Here is a 21,574-nt window from a genome sequence, read left to right as displayed (position 1 = left end):
TTAAACTTCTTTTATGTTTTTAATTCTTTCTTTATTACTAATTGTTTTACATTGTGCTTGTACTGCAAATGTACATTAACAATATATCTATCTATATAAAAATATGAGATAATGTGCCATGCCAAATGTGTATGTAAGATGCTAAAAATGTAATATTTGCATTTGATTTTTGCAATATTCGCTGTGTGTTTTTGTATTGAATATAAATACAATAAATATTATAATAAAATATGTCTATATTGTGATTTTTTTTCGAAGGGGGCCGTGAAATATTTTAATTTTTCCAAAGGGAGCCCTGACATCCAAAAGTTTGGGAAGCACTGATCTATTAGGTTGGTGCCTTCAAGGTAGTGTACAATTGGGAATTGGTGATTTTTTCCATTATTTTAGACAGGACTGAGGTGAGCAAGATATGGCTGGTAGTTGGATGGCAGTGACTTGGTGCCCTTCTTGGGAATAGGCAGAATATAGGCTAATTTCCAGGTTGTGGGATAGATATGAGTGTAGTAAGAGAGCATATACAGGCAGCATAGGATTGAAGTCAGTTCTGGTGCACAAACCTTCAGAGCAATTGGAGGAATGCCATCAGGGCCAGGAGACTTTTTATGTCTTAGACAATATTTTTGTATCTCTTTCTGACAAAAGGATATAGGGGCATTGTATATTGGGCAGCTGGAATGGTTGGGAGACATTTAACAATGTTAGTTATGCATACATTGGAGGCGGAGTGTGAAGCCAGGAGATTGGCTTTTTTCTGTGGGTGATGATGCAATAGAACCATCTGGGTATGATAAGGGGTGAGAAATAGTGTTGGGCAAAAGGCTTGGCTGCTATTTGGGCAGGCTTCAAGTTTTTCTGTGTTTTGCTCTTTCAAACTTCGTTTTGGAAGCATTGATAGTTGCTGCCATAGCGCAATTGGAAGAACAGTGGAACATTGCACCCTTCATTTGGAAAAGACCTGGATTCAATTCTTGTCATGTTGAGGGGAATCCTTATATGGGCTTTTTAAATTGAAGGTGAGTTAACTGACCTCATACAAAGGTAGCAGGTTTTTTTGACCCTCCCCCTCCCTTCCAGAAACTTTGGGTTTTTCAACTCGCATAGGCAAATCAGCCTTCAGAACACATGCAATTTACAGACAAAAAAAATACTATTGTTGGTGATGATGGGCAGTCAATGATATTGATGGTAATAGTGTTGTAGTTGGGGAATTAAGTAATAGTGGAGACGGTGAGATGTATTTAGCAAAGTAGGGTAGACTCTTCTCCCATGCTGAGGTGTCACATAATAATAGTTTTCTTGCATCTATTTTGGGCTTGAGTATAAGCACTAAAGGAGGATGGAGTTCTTGATGTAAGCCAGTTGTGTTATGGGTAATATTTCATTTGTACAGCCTTGGCACATCTTTTGCAGAACCAGGGTTTGGGGATGGCAGTTCGGAGTAGTGTGAGGAATGTATGTTTCCATGCCAGTGAGAATTACTTTGGTAATGCATTCGGTGCATATGTTTAGGTTGGAACACCAGAAACAATAGTCATGGGAACGAGACTTAGAAGTCATGGAGGCTGTCCCACTTGATACTGTTATAATGCCAAACTACTCTTGTATGGGAGTGGCTGTGTAAGTGGCATTGAATGGGGGACTAAATGAGCACTAAATTGTGGTTGGAATTACCCGGGGGGACTAACTACATTCACTGTGTATTTGTAAGAGTCTTCTTTGAAAAAGAGATCTAGGGTGTTGGAGAGTGGTTCAGATTATCTGATATTCTGGTTGTCATGTGAACAATTTGTGTAAGGTTAGTGATAGCAAATGTTTCAACATCTTTGCCTGCAAGATCTGTACAACTGGAGGAGGAAAGCCAATTAGTGTTGTGGACATTAAAATCTCCTAGGAGGGTAATTTCACTGTTAGGAAAGTGAGACTGGAGAAAATTTTTTTAAGGAGAGGAAATTAGAGCTCAGAGTGGTTGGTGGCATTAGGGGAGCAATAGAGATAGCAAATGAATTGGACTGAGTGGGGAAGAGATATTTTCAACCAAAAAAGGTCAAAGTTGGATGATTTTAGTTTGAGTGTTCTCTGGTAAGGTATGTCAGAGCGAATATATGTGCAGACACCACCACATATGAAAGGAGTTAAAGAGTGTGTAATTTGAAAGGTTGAGATATATAGTGCTGGGAAAATAGCATGTTGCCAAAGATGTTAGTGAAATGAAATAAATAGAAAATGTGCAAAGGTCTTGCACATTTTCTATGCAGTGCCTGCATACTGGTCTCCGTGATTGCTACTAGTGGTGTCACTTGATTTTTGCACTAGTTATATATGAATTATATAATTACATGTGCTTACAGTGAATTATAACAGGATTTTTCTCAAACTTTTCCTACGACGGAACGTTTCACAAATCCTAAATTTTAACGGAACACCTTGATTAGAGTCAAGTGTCATTGGTCTCATATTCAATGTAAAGCTAAGCGTACACTATTGCCTCAGCAGGCTATATCGTATCACAAAAACGTGACAACACACACTACAAGCATGCCGTGCTGCAGTGCGACCACACGTTTCCTAGAATAGATACCTCCGTACTTCACTCGTGCTCAGAGGTGTTGACAATTGCAGGCAGCTGTCAGCCAGCACGCGATGGCCTTAATAGCACAATCCTCACGCAAAATGAGGAGCTCCGGATTTTCAAACATGTTTGAACTTGTCACAGCATTTAAAACCATTCCAGGCTCATGTTAATTTTGATAATTTTTTACAGAACACTTATTCACTTTCCACAGAACATATTTTGGAAACACTGAATTATAACATTAAAATACTAATGCATCCAAGCCATGAACCATCAGCTATTCAAGCACGCGTACACAACTATTTTTATTAACCAGTATCCTGATTAATATGTACTTGTTGACATTGTGTTATTTCTTTACTTTGTAAGCCTGTCTCTGTTTATTTTTGTTACTTATACACCTGAGAGAAGTTCTTTATAATTAGGATAAAAAACTAGTATGCATTAAAAAAAAAAGGAAAAAAAAAGACATTTACTGAAGTATAGCACAGCACTAAAAAGCTTCAATTTGGTATAATTAAAATATTTTATTGCCAAATGTAGTAAAAAATTTGTTCTCAAAATTAGCAGTGAGCTTATAAGAATATAACCTTCGGCATTGGAGTTGCCTGGGGTTACACTACTTCTTAGGACACCAGCTCTGTCCAGAAGCCCTATGTTTGTACTTTCTATTAGAACCTGATAACTGTTTTGAACTGTTGGGTCTCATTAGGATTTGATTAGAAACATAGAGCAAATTCCCTCTCAATAAAATAGCAATCCTATGTCAAAAGATTAAATTTATCATAAGTAAACTCTTGGTCGGTGCATAATCAATTGATGAATTAATTACGATATCAAAATAATGGACATTATGGATCAATCCATATTTTATAGCCTGACATAGAAAGCCAAGTTTCAAAATTTACAGGAGAGCTTATGATGATATAAGCTTCAGCATTGTATTTGCCTTAGTTCTAACTACCTAAGACATAATCTCCTGTGTCTTCTTTTAATTTTTCATTCCATTTGTTGATTTCTCTATGCCTCTGTTTTGCACTTCTGGGATATTTCTTTTTCACACGTATCCTAAAATCTTTTGACTTTGGTTAAGATACTTTATTTATATAGGTATTGATAAAGTCTATACATGTAGAAAAATATAGAATTTTATTCAAAAACTATGATATGTTTCATCTAATGTAATATGGACATCATCAGGGAGAAAGACCAGTAACACGAATCAAAGAATGTCATAAAGCATGTGCTTACTAGTTCATATCTTGGTCACAGCTAAGTGGATAGGATTGCGCCGAGTTCAAACAAACAGTTATTATAAAAGTTATGTAGACTTACAAAAAAAAAATAATAAAGTGAACTATCAACTCAGCTGTGACCAAGCACATGCTTTGTGATTCATTCTCATGATTCATGTTTTCAGTGTAGCTGCCTGTCTTTTTTCCCTGATATCCATGTTACATAGGGTGAATAAGGGTCAAAGCTATATAACTGAGAGGAGAAAGGCTTCCACATAGCCTTTAAAGGAATGCGGAAAACCAATCAGGGCTTCTGAACTAATGTCCATTCCTCACCTTCTCATGGTGCACCTTGTTAAGTATCTAACAGGATACTGAACGAACGAGGATGGCCTTGCAATTTGGGATTTAGACGACCAAATTGTATTCTTATTGGCTTAAACCAAAAAAAATGATGGTACAACATGATAGAATTTCATGTCGGCTGGGGTATCACCGGTTAAACAAGGCCCCTGTTGCTTTTGCCAGGGAACCAGGGCAAACAGCGAAAAGTCAGCTACTGGAACAAATCCTAAAACCAACCCCAACTCGACATCACGAGTTCAAGATCGGTACTATCAACATAAGAAGCCTGAATGACAAAGAAATGGAGCTAGCTGAAGAATTGGATAAGTACCAGATTCACATAATAGGGGTAACTGAAACAAAAAAGGCAAAAACTGGTAAAATCTTTCTGAGCAATAAATACAAAATGTTATATTCAGGCAATGACAATCAAGGAAAAGAAGGAGTAGCCATAGTATTCAACACTAAATACGAGGCTAATCTTCTTGAATGGCAGGCAGTCTCAAGTAGAGTGATGTGGGCAAATATGAGAATGGGGAACTGGACAATGAGGCTTATTTGTGCCTATGGTCTCACAGAAGGTTCTAAAGTAGAAGTGGAGGAATTTTTTTGAGACTTTAGAGAAAGCAACTGACACAATGAAAAAGGAAAAGTTGGTCCTTGTTGGGGATCTAAATAGCACAGTAGGAAATGATTGTCAGATACAAAAATATATTGGGAAAATTTGGAGAAAAGAGCAAAGCTGATAATATCTGTTGGATTTCTGCTCAGGACATGGACTGTTGTTATTAACATAATGTTCCAACATAAAGATGTGCACAAATTCACATGGAGAGAAGAGGCAAGGAATAAGAAAAGTCTCATTGCTATGTTATTGTTGATAGTGATGTTTTCTCCCTGGTGCAGGACACCAGAGTGTACAGAGGATTTGAAATTGGAAGTGATCACTATTTAGTCTTGAGCAGGATAAAATTGAATTTCATATTGAAAAGAATAACATGTAAGAAAGTTTTTTAAAGTGAATAAAAGTTGAGCAGCTCATAGATGTGAACTGTAGACTAAAATACACAAAGATTATTGAAGAAAAATGAAAGAGTTTGAGAACAGGAACCAAACCTTGGAGATTCAGTGGCAAGCCTTGAAGAAAACCCTGATTGATTCAGCCAAAGAGGCATGTGATGAGGTTGTCTGTAAGGATAGAAAAATCAGAACTCCATAGTGGACACATGAAGTTAAAAGAGGCAGTGAAAGAAAAGTAGAAAGCATATCAAAAGTTCCTGACAAATAAGTCAGCTTGTGCTCTCTGAGAATACAGAGACAAATGTAAGAAAGCTAAAAAGCGTGTAAAACTAGCTAAACATGGGAAGACTTTGGTAAGAACATAGAAAGTAAATATCAAGAAGGTGGCAAGATATTCTGGAAGTTGTTGAAGAAGCTCAGAAATGGAGGAAAGAGTGCTGTAAAAGAAATTAGAGATGATAAAGGTGATATGAAAATTGGAGAAAAAAGATATCCTTGAAGTATGGAGTAAATACCTCAAAAAAATTGCTAAATGAAACAAGCAGTGATGACAGCACAGTGGTAAATAACACTGACCAGGCATGCAGTTTGGAATATATATCCTTACTTGAAGTAGAAAAAGCCATCAAACGCTTGAAATGTGGAAAGGCAGCAAGAATTTATGATATTAGACCAGAAATGCTGAAGTCTGGAGGTATAAAAGTCTTACACTGGCTGCACTTCATAGTTCAGAAAGCCTGGACAAAGGGACGAATTCCCAATGATTGGAGTAGAGCTCTCATAGTACCCATATATAAAAAGAGAAATAAAACTGAGTGTGAGGATTACAGAGGGGGGGGGGGTATTTCCTTATTGAGTGTTCCTGGTAAGATATATGCTAATATACTTGAGTAACGGTTGAGAAGGATTGTGGAAGAAAAGCTTGATGAAAAACAAGCTGGATTCAGGTCAAATAGATGCTGTCAGGATCAGATTTTCACTTTACGACGGATAGTTGAGAAATCATGGGAATATAATAAAGATCTGTATTTAATTTTTGTAGACCTGCAGAAGGCATATACAATGTGCCAAGAGAGAAGCTTTTCTAAATGCTACAATTATATGGTGTCATTCTGGCATTATATCAAGCAATACTAGTCTTTATTTGAGTTGTAAGTCAGCAGTTAGAATTGAAGGAAGTACAGGTAGATGGTTTAATGTTAAATCTGGTGTCAGATAAGGATGTACATTATCCCCTCTGTTATTCATTATCTACATGGATCAAATTATGAAGAAAAGTGATATTTAATCTGATATCAAAATTGGAGATGTTATCTCAGCTCTTTGCTTTATGCAGATGATGTTATACTTCAAAATAAATCCACTACAAGTCTGCAAGATTCCCTGACTAAAGTGAATAACTGTTGTAATAAATATGGTATGAAGGTCAGCATTAAAATGACAAAGAAAATGAAAATAGACAACCGAATCAACACAGCTGGTATGGTAGGAAGTCAACTCAATAAATTTATATGGAATAAGAGAGAACTTAGCCAAAACACTAAATTAGCTCTAAGAAGACAGTATTCAAGCCAATTTTAACTTATGGATCTGAGAGCTGAGTCAGAAGTCAAACACTTGACGAACGACTAGAGACCACAGATATGAGAGTCCTGATAAAGATTAGGGGCATGAACAAATGGCATCAATGGCAATGTCATATTAAAAATGAGGATATTAGGAAAGAACTTGACATTGTCAGCATCCAGCAATGCGTTAGCAGAGCTAATCTCAGGTGGTATGCTCACTTAAGCAGAATGGAGAGGGAAGATTAGCAAAACAAGTGTTCTCTGCGAGGTTGGTAGGAAAAAAAGACTCAGATTAAGACCAAAATATAGGTGGATCTTGACTGATTTGGAGGAAAATTGTAGATAGGAAGTTAGTAGTGATGTAATTTTTCATGTAGTACTATCCTGTACACCTCTTGAGGGTGTATATCAGGAATTTGATGATGATCTGTGTCACATTCAATGAAATATATTGTAGTTTTTGATAAAATTCTATATTTTTCTACATGTCTAACCCATATAAATATCTATAAATATATCTACATATATTCCGTTAAAACAGATGATAGGATACTGTTATGTATACTTTCCTCCGTCTCCCTTGTATTGTCTAAGAACAAATGTTGCTTTATTCTCCAAGAGTTTTATTAGTGGCCTGATACAGTGTAAGCTAGCATGTAAAATTTCTTAATTTTACATGCTAGCAGTCATTCAAGGTTTTGCTATATAATTGCCAAACAACAAAATAAGAAAATTATTTAACTGCTAATACTTGACTGGTTTTTCACTATACACAAACACTGATGCTCAATTATTTGAAAGAACAGCTTAAAATTATAACAGATGCAATAAAAAAAAAACAACAACCAAAGTCCTAATTAGATTCCATCTGGGGTTGTTTAATGTTCAAAGTAATAGATAATGTTTTGCAGTAGATTACTGAGAGGAGACTTTCTTAAGGAATGGAGAGAACCAGGAAATCTGATCTAATGTCCAAACCTCACCTTGTGGTGGATCCCATTAGTAGATATCTACCCGGATACTGACTGAATGAGATTGGGCTGGGTTTAGCCAGCTCAATGGTATTAAACAAAATTCAGTGATGATAGAAGATGAAATGTTGGGAAGTTAAGAGCTGGTTAACAAGGCCCCTGCTGTGTTTTTGTTGGAGAAACATGTGAAAAGTCAGCTGAGATAACAAAATCAAACTTGGCATCAGCAAAATTCAAGTTAACACCATCTACTTCATCAGTTCCCAACCAGTGGTATACATACCCCCAGGGGATAAATGCTGAGCCGTTTAGGGGTACACGAAAAATAATCAGTACTGGGTGAAAAACGGATTTAAGACTGTATCTTGCATCTTTTGAGGCAGTAAACAAAAGTGTCAGTATTTAAAAACAGCTATTTTAAAAACAAGGGGTATAATGAGAGGTACACAAATGGAAAAAGGTTGGGAACCACTGATCTACATGAAGTCTCAATGGAAAACAAGTGGGACCAGCAGAAGGATTAGAGACATACCATGATGACATAATTGGTGTTACTGAAAGAAGGAAGGAAGGAAGGAAGGCAAAAACAGGTTAGATCCTTTAATTCAGGCAGTAATGAGCAGGGAAAAGAAAGTGTAGTATTTATCACTACACACAAAGATGATAATCTTGAATGGCAGGCAATTTCAGGTAGTGATGTGAGCAAACATCAAAATGGTATTGGACAGTGTGACTTATTTGTACCTACAGTCTCACAGAAGGTTCTAAGTAAGAAGTGGAAGAAATTTTAAAATAATTAGAAAAAGTCATAAACAAAAAAAAAATAAAGTTGGTGATTAAAACAGTGCAGGAAACGAATACCAGGCATGTAGAAATGTGTTTGGAAAGTTTCGAGAAAAGAGCAAAGCTAATAACAATAGTAATAATGGTAAATGCTTGCTGAATTTTGGTTTAGGACATAGATTATCATCACTAACACTCTCTTCCAACATAACAATGTGCATAAATTTGTATGGAAAGAAAGACGCAAGAAATAAGGAAAGTCTCATTTACTACGTTGTTGATAGTGATATCTTCACACTGGTTCATGATTGAAATTATCCAAGGGATTTGAAATAGGAAATGATCAACATTTACTTTTGAGCAAGATAAAAATTAACTTTGAGTTGAAAATAAAAATAGGTCAGAGCTCCTTTTAGAGATAAACTGTACACTCAAATATCTAAAAATGTTATTCATGGAAAAATCAAAGAGGTTGAAAACAGTAATTAATCCTTGTGAGTGGTAGATTCTGAAGAAAATATCGATTCATCCAGAGATGCTTCTGGTGAAGTAGTCTGAGAATAGAAAAAGCAAACGTTGATCATTTCTTATTTCGTGATGAGTCCTGAAATATGCACTAGGAATGCAGTAGTAATTTATATTACCATTATACAGTAATCCTTTGCTGCTAGCAGTAAAGAAGTTAGTTAAGAGGTAGTATTGAGAATTTCTCTGTGACTAACTTCCTCAGTCCACCAGGATTCTATGGTACACTCCAGAAGTTAGTTGTGGAGAAACTTTTTTTTTCTGAGCATATATACAGAAAATTGCGAAACAGCAATATATAAACGACAGGCTTCCTGGCCTGCCAGGAAGCCTGTCTGTATCTTGGAAGGATGAGCAGACAGATAGGTATTTCATTTTCTTTTCTTTTTTTACATATTGTGAAGTGTGTTTTAGCATGTTGGCTGTTTAAATGCACTAAAAATGTATATAATGTGGACCTTGGAGCCAAATAGCAAACATATCATACATAGTGCAGCTGGAGAGAGTAACTGTACTGATAGCTTGGTTCTCTGTTCTGTATGGACTAAAAATGCCAAGTGGAGTGGGAATTACCATCTCATTCATTTGTTTGTATATTTTTTCCTTTTCATATGAAATAATAAGCATGAACTGCAATATTAAATATGAATAGAAATACAGTTGGCTGGGTTCCAAATTTCCAGCCCAATCTCATTCATTCGGCATCTATATGGTCCTTTACTAACGAGATACATCTTTAGACAAAGCAGTGATTGGACATGGAATCAGAAATTCCTGTTCATTCTTTCATTTTTTATAGATCATGCCTCCATTCATCCATCTTTAACTCTAATCAACCTCTCATTAATACGTATCTGAATGCCACCTCTTAACTGAATACTGCTAGCAGGAGGAAGGAATACTGTATAATACTACACTGCTCAAAACAGGGAATATTTTAGTTATTTAATATCGATTAAATATCGATTATTTAATTTAGATAATTATAAATTTCTGTAACTAATAAGTATTTCATACTTTATACATGAATAAATATTTCTTACTTATGGATAGAGTGTAATTGATGAGATATTGTTTAAATAATTGATATTTATTACAAATTGTGTTACGTTTGTAAATTATTTTTATGATTTATAATTTACAAGAAAACCAAATATCCCCTAGTTGTTTTGAGCAGCATAGTATAGATTACTACTACATTCTTAGTGCATTATTTGTTTTTAGGCTAAGTAAATTTCTTTATGCATTCAACATTTCATCAGTATTTTTGTTTACACTGTATAACATACTTCTTTCATCGGTTTGTATTTCCTATTCTTTCTATCTGCTTATATCAATTGATAAATGTTTATCATGCTTGAGACAATTCAACCCATGAAAATGAATCATTTTTGTAATGTGTACTGAAATTGAAATATTTTTTATTGTATGATTCAGCTGGCCCTTCTATTTCTTTTATATGCAAGCGTATTAATATTTTCTGATGTTTTTCTAGCATGTTCATGGAAAAGACATTCAGTTATCTATTAATAAATGGAAGCAACTGTCAGAAGTTCTGAATAGGCAGCTACAGCAGGCAGAAAAAACAAAAGCATTTTGGGATTCTGTTCCACAAAAAGTGGTGGTAAGCATATGAGCAATATCAAAATTAAAATATAAAATTAGCAATGTTCTTTTTAAGAAATTGAGTTACAAAACACCATTTTTTTTTCAGATATTTCTTCATTAATATGTGATTATAGTGATTGATTAAAAGTATTCATAATAAGATTTGAAATTTTTTTTTCACTATTTATTTATACCCATTTAGTTCTATTGTGTTCATTAGTGGAAATAATCCTCTTGTTCAAAAATTAAAAATAATTTCTAACTTTTAATTTAAATAAAATCTATTCAACTACTAACCCCACCAATAGAATGGAAAAAAGCAATTGTGATCCCTATCTTTAAAAACGGTAGTAGAAATGACCCTAAAAACTATAGAGGTATAAGTATACTAAATTCCTGTTTGCAAAATATATACCAAAATTTTAAATAACAAACTAATAAAATACTCTGAAAATTTTATTTTAGAATTACAGAATGTATTTAGAAAAGGACGATCACGTACACTCTCTGTCCAAAAAGAAATCGAACGTTTCGAAAATAGAAGAAACTAGTGGTGCCACCTGTTGTATCTTTTTTTTGTTGTCAAAAGCGGCAACCTTCATTAGTGTTGTGTCAACTGTTTATGACATTTTTTTCATTAGAAGACGAGCTATAGTGCCAAGAGTGACATCGTATTTTGATGAACGGTCGGAAAATGAGTTTCAAACTGAGAGCTGCAATTCACTTTTGTGTTGAACTTTGTAAAAGTTTTACCGAAATGCATCAGATGCTTCAAAAAGCATACAGTAATGAATGCTTATCCTGTACTCAAGTTTACAAGTGTTTTAAGCGATTTCAAAGTGGTCGTGTGACGCTTGAGGACGATGAAAAGCCAGACCATCTAAAAACTGGAGTGAGTGAAGATCACATCCAAAAAAGTGCATGATTTCATCAAAGAAAACCGAAATCATCCATGAGATTGATTGAAGATGAATTGGGGATTCCAAAATCAACTATGCACAACATTTTGACTGAGAGTTTAGGCCTTCGTAAATTGAATTCGCAATTTGTTCCCCACAAGTTGACCGATGACCAAAAAATGTATCGAATTGAACACTGCAAGGACCTCAATAAAACTGCTCATAAGGAAGAAATTATGAAAGAATTAAACAGAAATTAGTAATAAAAAAAAGTTAAAAAATATAAACATAAATTAAATGGATGGAACACGTTGAAAGAATGAAAACAGAAAGGTTACCAAAAACAAGCCTATTATTAGATGTTCTTCATTAACCGAGGCATTACTAATAGTTTTTTCTTGGAAGTACTCTGTTTATCTGTTTACAAAAATGCTGCTATCCTCTCTTCTCAAAAATTTTGAAGTTTTGTCTGGGAGATACAAATTAAAGCATAAAACTAGAATTAAATTTGGTTCATCCAGGACTCTTTAATTGACCATTTTACAAATAAACCTTAAAGCTATTCTTTTTTAATATTCTCATGAAAAAGATATCCATGGTTTCTAACTGGCACCAATACCCCTACTTGGTGAGTGTTGCTACCTGAAAGGCATATCTTTCTTAACGGGGAAAAAATGCCAACTAGACATTCTAAGTAGTAGATGATTTTCATCTTCAGAGCAAGATTTCGAGTTTGTGCCCCACCCTATATGTGTGGTTGACATCTTCGTGGGTATGCCAGAGAGACACTTTACAGACTTACAAATCTCCTCTCATTGGTGGCAATCAGAGTAGAGTGGTACTCAGGGAGACTGTTGAGACCATGCAGTGAACAGGAGGCTAGGTACACATTCTCTCTCTGGGAACGATATGCTGGTAGTCTTACCAACACTATATGCCACTACTCTTTAATTCATTTTTCAATGCGGATCAACCATGTGAGGTTTAAATAAATAGTTTTGATAAAACTTCAAATCAAAAAATAAATCAAAAATCAAACAAAAATAAATTACATCTGCTTCAGCTTTCATGGTCTTAACTTCATTATAAACAATGTCCACCACCACTTTACAAACAATTAAACCCAACCTTTTATTTTTAACAGAATCCCCAGCTGGACTATTAAAGAACTCTGTGCAATATATAACCTCTTGCAATCAAGTCCTCACCTTCCTGCAGATCTTGTTTCCATGAATGGAGCTCTGGCATACATGGCAAGTATTGCCTATTGCAGATGCTTAACTTCCCTAGTTAGATGAAATGTTAACTAGGCCTCTAGGTGGTCATTGCTCACTGAAATATTACCACCTTGCTATTGGAGGTCTGGAAGTGGCTTGTATCCATGTTTGGTTCACCAGAGCAATAGTTCAGATTTCTGTATTATCCCCTCCCACACACACACACACACACATGCAGTATGAGTGATACCCTTAATACCATGCCAATTTTACTGTAGCAGGGCTCGCCTTCATTCAAGAGTACAGCAGTAAAACAGTTCCATAAGCCAGCCACTGGTTAGTGTAAAGGACAACAGTTAGCTGAACTGTTTGGTAATGTTTCCAAAGGCTTCCTGATCAGCTAGCATTAAATCCTACTGACACTTCCTTTGCCAGTTCACGACTGGAGGGAGACCAAGTACATTGATTACAGGAGGTACTGTGGCTTGAGACTGGTTTCCTTATGTGTATGGGTGGTAGACATACTTGCAAGTCCATCTCTCATTGCATACTCCTATTCCTTTGCTTCTCCCACCTGTTATAATCAATTACAACCCAAAGAAACATGATTTTAGTGTGGATCATAAAAATTCTGTCACAAAAACCAGTTTTAAAAAATCATTAAAAAAAAAGCAAATCCAACAAAAAAAAACATAAACAAAAATTCAACCAAAAACATCAAATCCCACTAACATTAATTCCTACAAAAAAAAAGTTTCCATAACATTAGTGGCTTAAACTGCAATGTAAATTATGTTCACCTCTACAATCATGTAAACTAAAATTACTATTCTTAACAAAACTCCAGCTGGCAACCTAGGCAACCATTGCTTACCTCAACTGCCCAAACTCAATATTACACAGTTCCTTCTCCCAGGAGAGTTTCACTTCTTCATTCATCAGAACTCGCACCTCATTTCAAAGATGGTAAAAAAACTTTCCGATCATCACTATGAGCATTGGGCAGAGCTTCTGCTCATTCATTTCATCTCTTTATTGAGGTAGCACTATTGTAACATCATTCAAAAACATGTTGACCTCCTGCCTTAATTCTTCTCCGATTGTACATTGATGATCAAGGCAAAGTTCCCCATACTGTTACCAGAACTACTCACTGCATGCCTTTTATAGTCTCTCATCAGAAAGCTTGAAATGTATATCCTTATCGTCTATAGTTTCTTTACAACATTACATATTTAGCATCTGTTGTACAGCTTGAGAATATGCCTTATGTTCTACCCATTTCACAAAAAGGAGATAAAAGCTATCAAACTATTGTCTCATTGCATTTATCTTAGTTCTATGAAAAATAATGCAGAAGTCATAAGCAGTCAACTCCTTCACTGCCTGGAAGGCTGCCAATTAATCAGTGGTCACCATTACGAATTCCACCATGCTTGATTTGCAGTAGATCTCCTTGCTAATATCTCCCATCAATGGATACAAGTATCGGAAAGGTTCACTGAAATTCATATGATTGCTATTGACATTTCCAGAGCATTCAATAGGATCTAGCACAAAGGCATACTTACCAAATTTTGGTCTACCATCCACCTTTTCAACTGGATTCTCAGTCTTCTCTTATCATTTACTACATGTCATGGTGAATATATCTTACTTCAGAGTTTCACCACCAATGCTGGGGTACCCAGGGTTCTGTATGCTCTTTCTCCTTATTAATAAATGAGCTGTTACTAACCTCAAATTCTATTCACAGTTTTGTAAATGAAAGTACTCCATTCTTGGTGAAGGTGTAGGTTGGAGGGGGGGGACTTTGCAGTGCTAATATATCTCAATTTGTGTAATTACTAATTCTGTAATTTGTGCCTTAAACATTGATTGCCTTATTTCATGCAAGAAAAACACACCTTTACCTTCTCTCATCTTTGATAATACCAAGGCACATCAGATGTGATATCTTTTGTTGGACTGACTTGCATCTCTAGGCTCTTCTGGCATAAGTATATCACATCCTTAGTCCTCCTCTGCCTCCAAAAAACGAAGTGTCCTTTTCCATGCAAGATATTACTTCTCACCTGTACAGTTACTAACATTGCATAAACCTGAAATTCACCTTAACTTGGAATAACGGTGCAACAAAAACGATACTATTTACAGGAAAGTAGTCTTGTTAATTGGTGATCCTTCTCTCTCTCTCTCACAGACTTAATTCAAACTTTCTCATAGTTGTTTTGTTCTGAAAAAATTTTTTAATTTTCAGCTGTTCTGAAAAACCTTTTCCACCTCCTTATGAGACTGCTAACTTACCTTCAGTTCAAAAGCCTTTACAAAGATTCTTTACATTTTTGTAAAGATGTAAAGAATCTTTATAAAGATTTATACTTCACCATACAGTTACCTGGCTGAATGTTGCTGTTTTCTTAGATTTTTGCACTCATTCTCTTAGATTTCAAAATTGAACAAACAAAAATATACATGTATGTAATAGATAAGCTTAGATGTTGAACGTCATAACTAAATTATAAAAAAAGAATTTTAGTACTGGCTTATATTTCTGTTATCTTAAGATCCATTACTACATAACTGTGATACTTCTGTTTTACAACATTGGAGGGTACCAAATTAGGACCATAGATTTTTTTTTTTTGTCCATTATAATTTGAATCATTTCACTTACTCATTGTCATGTGTAACTGGTAGCATGTTGTTTCTTGTATACTCTGAAGATGCTGGTTTGAAATCTAGCTAACTTTAAGCCAATTAATAAACATCTTTTGTATAATTTAGATTGTTTGGTGTTGTAATACTATTTGAAATAAGTTATGCATATATATATTTTTTATATATACACTGCTTGGAAAGAAGTCAACAGACATTGTAATCTGAGGAACAAACAGCAATGGCACCCACCTTAATAAGATATAGGATCTCCTTTCACTGTAATAACTGCAGCACTCCTGTGGGACATACTTTCCACAAGCATATGATAGCAATCAATGGGAATTTTGGACCATTCTTCCTGTATGCATATGAGATCGATGACTGTTGTGGAATGGGCATCCCTTGACCTCACCTGATGCTCCATTTAATCCCATAGATGTTCAATAGAGTTGAGATCAGGACTCTGTGGGGCCACTCAAGTGTGGTGACGTTCATGTCCATAAATCATGCAGTTACAGCAGTAGCTTTATGACAGTGCATTGTTTTTCATGGTCTGAAAGAGAAATGGTCAGTTCTGTAGAAACATCACAAAGTAGAAAGCATTGCATTGTCCAGAATGTTCAGATACCTCTTAGAGTTCAATGTTTGTGGCACCACAAAACAGAGGTCTGAGGCCAAACCAGAAAAACAGGACCATACCATCACACTGCCACCTCCGAATTTCATAGTTGGGGTTATGCATTTTGATAAGAGATGTTTACTGGACATCTGCCACACCCACAGTATTCATCTGCTTAGCATTGCTCCATAACACAGCTTCCATGGCCCACTGTTCATGCTCTGTGCACTACTGATGAGTCGACGCTGCATGTTAGTTTGGGTAATGTAGAGCTTACATATTGCAGTACTACCATGGAAACCCATGTTGTTGAGCCTTGGTTCTGAATGTTTTTATGCAGATTTGTGTTCCAGTAGATGTCCAGAACTCTCAACTCAACATTGTTGGCCGATAAGTGGCAGTTTTTACATGTTATCCTTCGTAGCACCCTACAGTCATGTTTGATGAGTGTAGTGGGTCATCTACTGTGTGGGTGGCACTTGCTAGTTGACTCCCTGCACTTCCATCTTAGTGTGGTATCACTGATTGTGATGGCCCAATTTGTGAACAATATGCCAAACAGATAGGCCTGTAACTGGTATCCTATCCAATTTTCTCTTTGAAACTTTGTCTTGGTTCTCTTCTCACAGTTATTTCACCCAGTCACAGTTGCACTGACTTGGGACATGTGACTCATTACATGGCACAATGCACCTTGTCTATAGGGGGTGTCTGTGGCTTCTTTTCAAGCAGTGTATTTTCTTGTCTGTTTCTGCACCTTAAAAAAAAAAAAAAATAGATTTTGTATTTCTGGTTTCTTTCCAATATATTCATTTATTTTTAAGCAATACTTCTTTCCCCAAACCTAAAATAAAATTAATATTAAAAAAATACAGAAATATAATTTACATAAAATTCATTTAAAAATACTTCATAAGTTATACTCTTTTGCTCTCACACTCAAACATTTAAGTTTGAAAGGTTTTTTAATAAAAAAAAAAAAAGAAATTTCTTTACAAATCCTTTCTAGGATTAACAACTTTGGCATTTCAGTGTATTGGAAAAAAATATTAAAAGATAAAATAAATATATTTTTTAAGAATTTTTTTAAAAGAATAAAGAGTGTGTGTGTGTGTGTTTCCTTAAGGATTTCAAATGTTTTGATTTTATTAGGACAAGAATATATATATTCTTGTCCTATCTCAGTAAGACTTCATTGTAAATATTCAATCATAAAAATTGTCCTGCTTCAGAAAATTATCCAAGAAGGGAATAACAAAATAAAATGTTGGCTTTACAGTTCTTTAAACCAGTCCTTTCATTACTAAAGAAACAAGTTCCTTTCCTATTTCAGAATATTTCCTTCTGGGCTCTAGTATCAGAAGAAAAAGACAGCTTTGTCGTGCAAAATAAAATGTTCTGGCTTCAATTTCATCCATTTACTGGAACAAATGTATGGTTAAATATACAGTAGCCCACAATGAGTATAGGAATTTGCTCTTTTCAGACCTTGGGATACTGTCTCTTTTTTTAAAATAAAAGTAAAAAAAAATTATTAGAAACCTTTTAGATTTTTATCTTCTAGTGGTCATTCATCATTTGAATAAAACACTTTCAGAGAAAGTGTTATCTTATGGTCTCTGATTCTGTTCCTTGAACTTTTTACTCTCCTCTTTAAATGGAACCTATGTTCATATTCTAATCTCCACAGCAATGAAAAAATCAAAACAAACCAACATCTGTATTATGCTGCCTCCTTCTTGAATGTCAGTACATGTGCACACTTGATTCAGACTGTAAAGCTTGATAGCACTTTCCATGTATGGGTAGGACGAAACAACATATAAAATAAATTTTCAGGTAGGAAAAAGTTTTATTATACACATCTATTTAAATAATGAGTGAAAATTTCTTTACTGTTGGCTGAAAGTAAGTGCAGTTCTTGAACTTGAAATAGAAAATTCTATTCCAGTCATCCGAAATTTAAATTTGACCCTTCTGACCAGCCCTTCTGAACACAGTGTATCCACTTTATAACTTTTATACCTCAATATTTGAGCATTAGAATTTTTGGTAGAGTATTTCCACGTCGCAGGATTTGATGGATTTTCTACCTCAAGTATTGATATGTACTCACACCTGCATTCTTCTCAAATATTTCCTACAACCATGTTGTAGCTGCTTATTTCATTTAGCACTTTTTCAAAGTAATTATTCCAGATGTCTAAAATATATTTGTCTTTAATTTTCATGTCAACTTTGCATCTCTGATGCCATTTACCATACTCTTTCTTTCATTTCTAAGCTTTTTTCAATATCCTCTAGAATTTTTTTTTTTTTTTTTTTGGCTATCTTCCTGATACTTATTTTCTATGCTTTTATTAAAGTCTTCCCATGACTTTAGATAATAAAACCTTAGCTAGTTTTACAACATTGCTTTGCTGTCTTACTTTCTTACTTTTTTATCCTCTGTATTTTCTCAATACACCTTCTGGCTTACTTGCCAGGAATTTTCAATACACTTTTTCCTTTTCATTGACTGCTTTTGAACTGGTTGAGTTCTCCATGGAGTTCTCTTGTTTCTACGCTTATAGAACACCTCATCACATACTTTTTGGCTGAATCAGTCAATGTTTTCTTCAGGATTTGCCAGTGAATCTCTCTAAGGTTTTGTTTCTGTTTTCAAGCTTTTTTTCTTGAATAATATTTGTGTACTTTGGTCTACGGTTACCCTTTAAAAGCAGCTGGACTTTGATTATTTTTAAAACTCTCTTACACACTTTTTTTTTTCATTATAATATTTAGTTTTATTCTGCTCAAAACTAATTGGTAATTACTTCAGATTTTAAATCCTATGTATACTCTTGTGTCTTGAACCAGTGTGAAGACGTCATTGTCAGCAATTACATAGTGAATGAGATTTCTCATTTCTGGCATCTTCTTTTGTGCACATTTTTATGTGAACATAGTGTTTAGTAATGAACAATTCATTTCCTGAACAGAAATCCAGAAGGTACTCACCAATATTATTAGCTTTGTTATTTAAAATTCCCCCCAAACATTTCTCTCTAATCCTTTTCTATTCTGCTGATTAGATCTCAACAAGATCCAGCATTTTCTTTGTGTCAGCTGCCTTTTCTAATGCCATGAAAAATTCCTTCACTTCTTCTTCTTAGTAAATTTTCGGTGTAACCCTAAGTACAAATAAATCTTGTCATCCAATTCTTCATTCTGATATTTGCCCACTTTGATATTACCTACCATTCAAGAAGATTATCCTTTTGTATTTAGTGTTGAATAATACTATAGCTACTCCTTTTGCCTGATATACCATCCTGTATTTGTTACTTACCATATGGGCTGTCTTGGAATCCTATGGTGCGGACAATAAATTGATCTGCCTGCTGAAAGATATAAACAGCCAAGCACAAGCAAAAATCAGGATAGCAGGTGTGACTAGAGATTGGTTTGCCACTAGTCAAGGCACAAGACAAGGGGACCCAATATCACCAGTCATCTTCATCAGACATCTGGGAAGAACACTAAATAAGATTAAAGAAGAAGGTGGAGGTATTTCAATAAATGGCATGAGAATAAACTACCTTTGCTTTGCAGATGACATTGCTCTGATTGAAGAAGATGCAGCAAGGCTGGAAAGGACACTGCAAACACTATACACAGAAGAAAAAAGATATGGACTAAATGTCAACTTTAAAAAACTAAAACAATGATATTTGGACAACAGGAGTTACTGAACAGAGTTACCATAGACAGATTTCAACTGGAAAATGTGGAATACTTCACATATCTTGTATGCCACATGACGCATGACTTGGACCCCAAAAAACAGATAAAAATTAGAATAGCCAGAGCAACAATTATTTTAAAAGCCATGGACAAAATATGGAAGAGCCGAGCTATAAAGATGCAAACTAAACTGCACATTGTAGAAACCTGTATCTTCAGCAGCATGCTCTATGGATGTGAGGCGTGGGTACTCCTGAGAGAATCTGAAAGGAGGATATTAGCATTTGAGAGGAAGTGCTATAGAAAGATCTTGAGAATAAGCTGGATCCAGAAAGTGAACTATGAGGAAAGAAATCTAAAGATGAATACAACCAAAAGAAAACCTGATCCAGAAAATAAAAGGAAACTACGTTTCTTTGGCCATATATGTAGAATGAACAATGAGAGAAAAATAAAAATGCTGCTGTTTGAGATGATTGAGGGAAAGAACAAAAAATGAAGACCAAACAGAGATGGAACGATGACATCGTCAAATGGTGTGGAAACTCTATACACAAATTGAGTCATCTTGCACAAATCATCATCATCAACAACCCATGGTTGTTGATGATGATGATGATTTGTTACTTACCTTGCCTATCTTTGTTTTGGTAACACCTACCATCGATCTGCACTTATCCAATTCTTTTACTAGTGCCATTTCTTTTTCCATTGATGATTCTTATGTTAATGTTGTGAGTATTAAACTCTGCTGATGTTGAGTTGGAGCTTGTTGTGTTAGCTGACTTTTCACTGTTCACCTTAGTTCCCTAACCAAAACAGAAGTGTGCCTTGTTGAGTTGCAGTATTGAGAGCCTATTACCTGTAACAGCCCAGCCTGCATGAAAATTCATCATGTTGTTTTGGTTTAATTAAGCCAATGAGAATACAGTTGCTTGACTAAATACCAAATTGTCAGCCCTTCCTCATTTGTTCAGCATCCAAGTAGATACCTGCTAACGGAGGAAAACCACAAGAAGGTGAGGATTGGACATTAGATCAGAAGCCCTGTCAGTTCTCGATGGTTACATTGAGGTTCCCCCTTTATTCCTGCTTTGGCCCTAAGTGATTTCAGATATTCTAGATGTCTGGAATAATTAATTTAAAAGATTACTGAATAAAACAAAAAATAACAGAACAATAGAAAATAGTCTCAGTTAATAATAATAATAATGCTGGCCTTGGTTGGCCGAGTGGTTCGCGTATCTGCTCTCCAGCTAAGAGCTGCGGGTTCGAATCCCCCCTAGGCATAGATGTTTGTGATTATCTTCCACCTTCATACATTCATTTATCCAAGTATAAATACACTCTCCCAAGATGGACTGGGTTACCCTGGGAGAAGTAGACCACCCTCCTGCAATGGGAGAGTCTTCACCCTGTAGTGGGTAGAAAACAGGCTTATCATCAATAATAATAATAGTCAAGAAGAATGCATGCAGTCAGGAGTACACATCAGTACTTGAGGTAGAAAACGCCATCAAAAACCTGAAATGTGGAATGGCAGTTGGAACAAATGATATTTGACCAGAAATACTCAAATATGGAAGTATAAGTTTTATAATGGCTGCACTGCATAATTCAGAAGGTGATGATTAGGGTAGAGCTGTCAAAGTGCACATCTATAAAAAGGAAAATAAAACTGAATGAATGACAGAGGAATTTCCTATTGAGTATTCCAAGTAAGATTTATATGAAGAACAAGCTGGGTTCAGGATAAATAGTTGTCAGAATCGATTTTTTTCTTTGAGACAAATAGTTGAGAATTCATAGAAATATAACAAGG

At 35.2% G+C, this 21,574-nt stretch overlaps 1 protein-coding gene across 4 annotated transcripts in view; it reads left to right on the top strand.

The window, feature by feature from the left end:
• Als2 (Amyotrophic lateral sclerosis 2) overlaps positions 1–21,574 on the top strand; it is a 550,533-nt gene that overhangs the window by 150,929 nt on the left and 378,030 nt on the right. For all 4 annotated transcript variants that reach the window (XM_090415655.1, XM_090415656.1, XM_090415654.1 and 1 more), the window contains exon 9: positions 10,518–10,646. In XM_090415655.1, coding sequence (XP_090271781.1) covers positions 10,518–10,646 — 129 coding nt within the window. The remainder of the gene's footprint in view (positions 1–10,517; positions 10,647–21,574) is intronic.

Source organism: Typopeltis vanoorti, chromosome 3, assembly GCF_054136105.1.
Source record: "Typopeltis vanoorti isolate ZY-2024b chromosome 3, IOZ_Tvanoo_1.0, whole genome shotgun sequence".
Classification (NCBI taxonomy): Eukaryota; Metazoa; Arthropoda; class Arachnida; order Uropygi; family Thelyphonidae; genus Typopeltis; species Typopeltis vanoorti.
The sequence above is the reverse complement of the archived record's forward strand: the minus strand, read 5'-3'. Positions and strand labels throughout refer to the sequence as shown.